General features: G+C 38.8%; 2 gene segments (V, D, J or C); both read right to left on the minus strand.

Annotated features, from left to right (window-relative positions):
• The window catches only part of LOC117935526, a 47,764-nt gene that overhangs the window by 3,625 nt on the left and 34,460 nt on the right, over positions 1-9,679 (minus strand).
• LOC117935527 lies at positions 3,549-4,203 on the minus strand. The segment is given in 2 exon segments: positions 3,549-4,031; positions 4,109-4,203. Coding segments are annotated over 2 exon segments (492 nt in total).

Genomic DNA, 9,679 nt, shown 5'->3' on the forward strand with positions numbered 1-9,679 from the left:
GCGAAGTTGAGTGAGGTGTCACAGCTGGTGGCGGTGCTAGCCGACCGGGCTAGGCAGGCTAACACGCTGTGGTCAACCACCGGTGGATGTATCTCCGGCAGGGCTGGAAGGCTATGTCCGGGTGAAGGTGTAGAGCCGCCGGCGTAGGTCCAGGCAGGTGATAGCGCAACCAGAGCAGGTCAATAGCCGAGTACTGCAGCAGACCCATCAACAGCAGGTGAACAGGCAGCAGAAAAATCCAGGTACAGACAAACACGATGTAAGGCCTACCGGACAACATTTGGGATCAAAACTTTGGGCAGCGTCAACGGCCAGGAGAGCGGCGAGCAACAGCAGCAGCAAGTTGTGCCAGCGTTCACTCAACGGTCCGTCATGTCAGACTCCGGCCCCATATGAGAACAAATTATGGTCGAGAAAAGACAAAAAATGCGTTGCCACATGTAACTTCAGCTAAGGATGAACATCAACCAAAACCATCGACGTTTTCGTGAGGGGAAAAAGCAAAATAAAAGCAAAATTACCGAAAACAAACAAGCCAGACGGAGCGGCGTCAATCTCGCCAGCGTTCTTGTTGCTAGGCGAGTTTATTTGACAGTTCTCGCAGACGCAAAGTACATGAAGGCACAGAATCCATTTTCCATACATGTCAAATACATTTTTTTGCAAACACCATCCCAGGTACTTGCAATTTTAAACATTATTGCAATATTCTGCAATATATATTGCAATTCATAACCGTTTTTCCAACTTCAAATTTTTCTCAATTTCAAATAACGTCCCGAAAGGAAACTTTATCAACATCTGTTTTTATTTAAAAAGATACATTTCTGTTTGTTCATATCACTTTAATTTTATTGCTGCAAAATTGGATTGTCAAAAAGACAAACTGACCAACAAGTTTATGATAAAAGATCCATACTTGACGTCTGTTTACCGATGCATTATTGCCACTGAAAATAACGCCATACTATAATTTTTGTTTTTCCACCCTTACTGCTTAATACCTAAAACTAGAATTTGGGGACAAATCGATACAGCAAAGTTTTGCTCCATCCACACCTTTATCTACTCCAGACAGGTGGTGAGTTTTGATGAGGATAATTGTGAGGGTGGGGTGTCAGCTGTGACATTTACATAGAGCTGTATGTCATCAGCATAGCAGTGGAAAGAAGAATTGTGGCAGCTGATGATTTGGCCAAGGGGGATAAGGAGGATGGGGCCAAGGACTGACCCCCGGGGGGACCCCACAAGTAACTGTGTGGATTTGATTTGGAGTGGCCTAGGGAGTTGTATTCTGTCCGGTTTTTGAGATAAGATCTGAACCAACTGAGGGCAATTTCATTTAGTCCAGTAGTGAGGTGGAGCCGGTTTAAAAGAATGCCATGGTCAACAGTATCAAATGCAGCGGAAAGGTCAAGGAGGATGAGGAGGGATGAAGAGCCAGCATCAGATGATATGAGGAGGAGGTTTGTGACTCTGACTAGGGCGGTCTCTGTACTGTGGGTAGAGCGGAAACCTGACTGGAATTTTTCAAAGAGGTTATGATGTTTGAGGTTGTCCTGAAGGTGAGTGGCAACTGCTTTCTAAAGTACTTTCGATATGAAAGGGAGATTTGAGATGGGCCTGTAGTTGGATAGGACTTCCGGATTTTTTAAGCAATGGTGTGATAATGGCATTTTTTTAAGACAGGTGGAACATGACCACATTGAAGGGAATTATTTAGAGCAGCGGGGATCAGGGGACGTAGGACAGTGATATGGGATTTACCAGGGATGTTGGGAGAGGATCCAGGGGACAGGTGGAGGATTTAATCTTCCTGATGATGTTCTGCACCTCGTCTGATGAAACCCCAGGAAAGTAGTTTAAGGAATTGGAGACGGTACAAGTTGTGGGAACAGTTTGGGTGGGAGGACCAGAGAGAGCAGAGCAAATAAGTGCAGTTTTTGATGTGAAGAAATCCATTAATTTATTGCACTGCTCTTCTGTAGTGGCAGTAAGTGGATTGGGGTTTGAGAAAGTGGTTTATAGTGGAAAAAAGCTGTTTTGAATTTCCTGGGTTATTTCTGATGGCATCGGAGTAAACAATTGACATTGACAATGTTTTCCTTTGGGGACATCATTTGTGTTCTGGGATTTCCTTTTCAGATCCTCCTGAACCTAAACCCAACAGTAATCCACGATTGTAAAATTCAAATGTTTTAACTCTCTGAGAGCACGGTTCCCCAAACGGTACCTGTTTTTCCACAATGTGTTTTCATGAATTGTTTTTTATGAATTGCAAGCATTAAATCGTCACCAACACGGTCATGCAGCACATCATTAGAAAGCTTAAAGTCTTGTGATTCCATCAAGCCCCCGCACAAAGGATAAGGTGACTTACAGCGGTTATAATCATGTTATGAAGTTAAGAAACACTGCACCGTTTCTGTCTAAATCGAGCGTGCATCCCTACCTTTGTACTCGTGTCTTTATCCACAGCGGTGAAAGATATTCATAAACGTTGATTTCCTAAATCGCAAACACTCCAAGGTATTAGAATATCCAAGCGAGTAATCCATAATTATCTGGTCCCCTCACAATCTTGTAGTTTCTGGCCAAGTTTTGACGTTCAGAAATCTAGATAGTGCATCATTTCTCGGTTTCTATAGCTTGTAACTTTTTCCCTGTGCGGGCTAACGAAGGTCGACACACCATTACAATCTGTGGCTTCTGCAGATTGCAATGAACCTTGTTCCAAGCTAATAGCATCAGCCTATCAAGAGATACCCTCAAGCTAAGCCAATGATATTGCACAGTCGCCATTGGGCCCACCTGGGAAAGATTGACAGTGGAGCCCACGAATTAGAAGATAAGGTCATAAAACTGTGTAAAGTTATAAAACTGGCATCCCTGTGTAGCCAATAAGAAGACGAGTTGATTGATATCAAACATGGCCAACAAAAACTATTCCTGTGATCTTTTACAGCTGTCTGAAGGCAAAAATATGGCCTTCTGATGGCATTTCAACATTTCATGAAATTATGATGACTTATTTCTATAAATCTATGTATGTACTTCTTTCAGACATATCTGTGAGTGATGTGGATGTGTTTTTGTATTTCAGAAGTTTTGTATTTAGCACTTTTTTGGCTTTTTTAGAAATAAGAAATAAGACAAACGCACAGACATATCTGTAGAAATACATTCATATAAAATCCATTTTATAAGTCATTTTATAGTTGAGACATGTGGCTAGAGTACTGTTTTAGTATGTAGCCCATGTAATATGCTTACAGTAGTGCTTTTTATTAATTTTTCAGATGATTTACTTGGACGGAAATAGAAATTCTGTGTTCTAACCTCTGTAGCTCTGTGTCAGTAAGGCCTAGTGTCACACTGCCACTAGAAACAACAAGTTGAGAGTGTTAACTTCCCAATGAACTCAGGATCATCCCAGAGGGCCAAAGCATGTGGAAACTGCAGCACTTTTTTAAGGTTAAACATTTAGGCGAGAAAATCATATATTTTCAAGTGGTTTTCAAGAGGTTTTTAAACAATCTACAATTTCACAAAGTGACAAAATGAATGTGTGTTGCAGTAGTTTTATCCTCAGAGTGGGTCACACTTGTGTCTTAACAGTAATATGTAATCTTCAAAGCTGCAGGTGTTGGAGCGCCTAAACATGCTGTCTCTCTGCAGACAGATAAGAGTTTTTGTGTTGACTTGAGAGGAATCTGCAGCACTGTGCTTACTGGCAGCACAGAAATACACACCGTTGTCATTTAATGACAGATAAGAAACGGTGATGTCGGAATGTGTACGGCCATCTCCGTCAAAGTTGATTTTTCCTTTCACGTCAACCTCGGGGTATGAGTGGATCACATTCAGATATCCCAGGAGCTTTAGAGCTTTCTGCTCGTCCTGTTTGTACCACAGAATTCGATCATAGCCTGTTATGCTGTGTGAACAGTTGATCTCACTGGTAACCGATTCACCAGTTTTCTTAATGATGAAAGGAGGCGTTTGGAAGACACTGTTGGTATTAGAGGCACCTGTGGGTGGAACAAAACATTTTAGAAACTAAAGTAATTACATAACATTTTACTTTGTTTGCTGTATTTTCTCTCACCCTTAATACATGGCAGATAAAGGAAGCAAACCATGAAGAGCGTTAACATCTTGTTGAAGACGACGTGACGCTCTGTCAGCTTTCTGTTCAGGTCCTGAAGACCAAAGCATGTCACTGTGACGTTAGCAGAACAGGGGACGTGTCTGTTATCTACATCGGTGGTTCTCAAATGGGGCTACGTGTACCCTTAGGGGTACTTTAGAGTACTACAGGGGGCACGTGACGTTTTTTATAAAAATGCTTATTTAAAAATGATATCAACCATAATTCCTAAAACAACGATTCCATAATAAAGAAGAAATTAAGTGATGGATTCTAAGCATTTAAATGCTTTTGGTTTAAAAAGGCAGTCGTTCAGTTAATCTATCACTGCCGGCGTTGTATTGTTCCCCTTTTCTTTTAATTTTTTTTGACAAATGGTTTATTGAGTTTTTCCAACAAAAATTCAACGATACAAACAAGCAACACAAAACAAGGCACATCCATAAGTACAAATAGGCATTTAAAGATATTCCAAATGTAGAAATGTGTTAGTGGTATGTTTTTTTACTATTGTAACACACTGACTACCATTGTGGGATTTATGGAAAACAAAGAATAATATTAAGGAATGACAAACAAGTACATGCAAAGATGGATACACTGCACAGTGCAGGTGGCTCCCACCTTCCAAAATAGGATCAGTGATCTTATTGAAAAATGAAAAATGAAACCGGTAGACTACAAAGCTGCAATAACCCCCCCCCCCCCCAGAAACTGCGTATTGTTCCTATTTTTTTTTTTTTTTCTACCAAAATTGTTTTGGCCGTACTTGACTTAAAAAAACTACTTTATACAATTAGTACAATATACAAAAAAAAAAGTTTAAGAAACGCTGATCTACATCACAGCTAACTTCATCAGTACTGTTGATACAGTGTTTCAGAGTGCAAGGTGTTATCGCCGTTGTATTTGTTGAAGTTTGCCTCCCCCTGCTGGTGTGGAACAAACTGTTGGTGCATTCAGTTAGTGAAAGCTTTGTGTAGTTACATACATACATAACAAGTGTTGGAAATGACCTGCAGAATATTTTATTTATATTTACAAGTGTAGACTCCATATGCAGTTTTTAAGTATGCCTTAGTAAGTGGCGTCTTATGTCTGATTGTGATTCAGAGGCATAGTACTTGAAATCAACTTGCCTGGTCTGGACCCTGATTGGGTTTTATAGCTGTGACTGTCGTCTGTGTTGCAGGTTTATCCAGTAGATGGCACCCGGACACTCTGAAGCACACACACACCAACACACCAACACCACCGCACTATACTGGCATACATACAAGCAGTGATTTGTGATCAAACCCAACTAAGATCTTATGGAAATAAATGGAACCAAAGGTTTTGACTGCAAATAGGTCTTGGACTCAAAGTGCGTCAATTACTCTACCTGTGGAACAGCACCTCAAGGGATTAGAATTTCAGCTAAGCTTCTACATTACCTATATGTTTTAATATACATACATTTGTAAGTGTCAACATGCTAACACTCTTCAGCCAAATATAAAGACAGTTGCAGTGAAGGTTAGCTGGATTAAAGGTGTGCTAAATCACAGTGAAGAGCTGAGCCTGCCACTCATAGACTCATTGAAAAAACACATTTTATGTTATTTTAATCTTTAGGACACCTGTAAAGATGGCTGTGTCTCATGTGACCTTGTTATTTGTACACGCTGTGACTATACAAATCACAGCCTGTAAATAGGAAGCTGTTGGCGTTATTAGTGGGAGCAGTAGGCTAGATGGAACCGGTCCCCTCCAGGATCTGTGCTGAGCTAGGCTAGCGACGTGGTATGTAACCCTACCACTGAAAATAATTTATCAAATCTCCTCCATCTCCTGTTATTGTTGCAGTTTAATCAGTTTCAGTCTACTGTACCTAACGTCATTGGTTCAGTCAAATCAGCTCATATTGATGTTACACAACTTTTATTTAAACTTCTTAAAATGCATGCGTGGTAACTCTAATAACGAGAGAGGCATGTTTACCGTTTCAGGGTTTTCCCCCGCTTTTGCTACTAACCCGCTGTTATCTTTGGGTCACAATTCAATTATGGTTTTCTTTCAACCAAATTACCAGAATTTAAAATGGATGGTTCCATTTACCCTCTTCTCTAGTAACCTGTAGGATCTGTACACTACTTTCATTGGATTTTGGGTGTTTTATTCCAAATTTAAAGCATATTTCTGCTTTTTAAATTTAACAAATTAGGTTTATTGACCCTGAATTCCAAGAAAAAGTGTAAAACTTGAATTAGTTGGTAGTAATGTGAAAAAAGCATCAGACGTAAAAAAAGAAAATGTTGAGAAAAGGGTCGAAAACAGAGAAAAAAAACTGTTGAAAAATGCAACACAATGTCAAAAAGCAAAAAAAGTGGCAAAAACAACAACTTAAAAAATTAAAAAAATTAAAACTTCAACAAAAAGTGCTGGAAGCCTCTGGGAAATAAATGTTAAAAAAGTGTCAATTTTTTTATCTGGGATGACAACACAAGGGTTAACCACCACCAATAATAATAATAATAATAAGATGATACAGTACAGGCCAAAGGTGTGGACACACTTTCTTAGTCAATGTGTTTCTTTTATTTTCATGGCTATTAACATATGACCTTCAGTGATAATCTACAATGTAAATAGCCATGAAAAAAAACGGAGAGAGAGAGAGAGAGAGAGAGATTTTCAACCTTAGAATCTTTTATGATCTGATGAAAATATTACACTGTTCAGATTTTCAGTCTTTTTATTGATATACTGTATCATCACATGGTTGCTTGCGAGACCCTCCTTAAAAACTCAAATACTCTTTACCATTCTGCAATCAGGTTTGCCACAATGCACCCGTTACTACCCACCACTACACACCGTTACTACACACACACATCTTAATCTGTCAACTCGCCCTCCCTTCACATTCACCGGAGGATTCACTGGGTCGCTTTCACTTATAAAGACCCTTCTTGGCCGATCTCCTCCCTTACTTAGGTCACCTGCTGCAGCCAAAGCCTGTCACATTCAACACCGCTCCTCACTTCATCTTTAATTAAACGTTCCCACAGCCAGCTGGGCCTCTGCTCTCCCATCTTTTGATCTGTTTGCGACTGGAATGCTCCGCAAAAGATTCTCCAACTGGACAAACTCATTTCCATTTCCTCCTTCCAAACCATCATATCATCCTCGTTCACGGACATATGCAATTGCTTCATAATTATTTTCCCAGCTAAATATTTTAAGTTTCTCCCTCTCTACTCACCCATGTACAGTACCTGTGCACTTTTCTCATTGTAAGTGTTTATTGTTTTCTGTGTAGTATTTCAAATTGTGTTTTGTCATTTCTAAACTGTATGTATTTTTTATGTATTTCTTATTTAGCCCTCCTTCCCTTTCCCTAAGTGGCTAGAACGTGTTCTTATTGTTCACTTCACCCTCATGTCAATGGATGCACCTTTATTTACTTGTTTTAGTATCTATTTCTCAAAACACTTCCTTATGACTTGAATGTTCTTTGTTTCAGTTTTTCTTTATATTGTCTGTAATCATAATTGTGATCATGACATTTTTTTTATTAAAAACAATAGATTAAATCTGAAAACCAGCCTCTTGAGTGTATTTCTATCAACATGATGGCCCAGTCGGGATGCTGAGTTTTCATCCTGCAGTCTTCAGCTCAGCAGTTTAACCCTTGGGTTGTCTTTGGGTCAAATTTAATCAGTTTTCAAAATGTCTACATCAGAAATATGGGTTACCTTATTGTAAGCACGCAGAAATAACAGAGGATTCCATACAACACGCTTTGCAAATAAAGGATTGGCTCTCTGCTTTCTTTGAATTTTGGGTGTTTTACTACATTTTTTAACATTTGAATTTTAGTTTCAAAATGTTTCGAAACAGTACTCCCACTGAACGTTGATATGTATACAGTATATAACCTTCTGTCATTATCCTTCCTTTAATATTAGTCTAAATATTTCATAATTTCTGTTTTTTTAAACTCTTTTTAAACTAAAATGAGGTTTATTGACCATAGATTCTAAACATATAAGTGTAAAACTACTAGTGAAAAGACACGGTTAACATAAAGAAAAAGCAACAAATAATGTGAAAAAGTGTCAAAAATAAGAGACTAAAACTTCAGAAAAAATATAGATTTTTTTTTAATGAAAATGTATGATTTATTAGGGAGCATTTACTGTTAGTAGGCCCATATCAGATCATCTTCAGCTATGGTTTATTAAAAGGAACAGATCATTTTTTTCATTATTTGCAATGATTTATTGCTTTATTGATTATTGGGGGCTTTTCCCTTTTATTAGTGACAGTGGATAGACAGGAAAAGGGGAGCAGGATGGGGGATGGCATGCAGCAAAGGGCCGCAGGTTGGATTCCAACCCAGGTCCGCTGCAGGACTCAGCCTACCTGGGGCAAGCTAGAGAGCCGCCCCTATTTGCAATGATTTTAATTTATGAACCAAAAAGGTGATGAGTCTTAAAATGTACTGGTATTTTTGCTTATTTTTTCCTTCCGGTTTTACAGATAACACAGAGAGAGTGTGAAATTGTGTTTTTGACAAACAGATGGAAAACAAGAACAACTTCTAAAGGTCAGGGTTTGCAGGAGGAGATGAAATGATCTGTGTCACAGATGTCAGATGCAGCTCGGTTCTGTTGTGCTCTCAGACTTCCTGTTTCCTGTTTATGAGGCTCGATTGAGCACAAACAGGTTTTTTGTAAAGGAAACAGATGGAGACAATAGAAAGTGTTCTTGGTCCCACAGGGGTCTTTGCTGATAACTTAATCTAAATTTAGATGGAAAATAGTTTAGACCGAAGCATTTATCAAACGGCCATGCTTCACATATAGTCACATATTCTCTTACTGTAGATATTGATTTACATGCAGATTATTTGAAAGAGGTTACAATGAAACACTCACGTTGTTGATGATTTATTCATTACTGGTGATAATTGCCATTAGTCTGTGACTGCAACAACCATGAATATAAAAGACAATGATTACATGTTAAATTTAGGGGGTAAAAAACAAAACATCTGCAATATAAATGCCCAGTTATGAGATTATGTTTGATTAAATGCATCAGTTGATCTCTTGGAGATATAATAATGCAAATTCAACTAAAATTCTTTTTGTTTTTGAAGTTCCTAGACATGGAAAGTTACCTTTCAATCATTACTTTGAACAAAAAACAGAATTGATGAATTGGTAGAAAAATGCAAGGATTATGTAGACAACATGAGCCTCTTTCACCATAGGTTACAATTGCAGGAAGTCTAAAACTTAACCCAGGTAAGATGGCCGCCATAAGGTTCCATACCGAATTACATGTCACTGTCTACTGTTTAATATCTGTGTAACAGCAGTGTTGTTATATCTCATATCAACTGCAATATAAAACCATACAAATGTTTTTCTGCCCCAGCTGTTGCATGAGCTACAGGACACATTTGTGTGTGTTTGCGTCTCTTGTGTTGACCCAGAAACGTACGTTTATCCAGCTGTTTGCTCGGAGCCTTGCAGT

The sequence above is a fragment of the Etheostoma cragini genome, chromosome 20 (genome assembly GCF_013103735.1).
Source record: "Etheostoma cragini isolate CJK2018 chromosome 20, CSU_Ecrag_1.0, whole genome shotgun sequence".
In the NCBI taxonomy this organism is placed as follows: Eukaryota; Metazoa; Chordata; class Actinopteri; order Perciformes; family Percidae; genus Etheostoma; species Etheostoma cragini.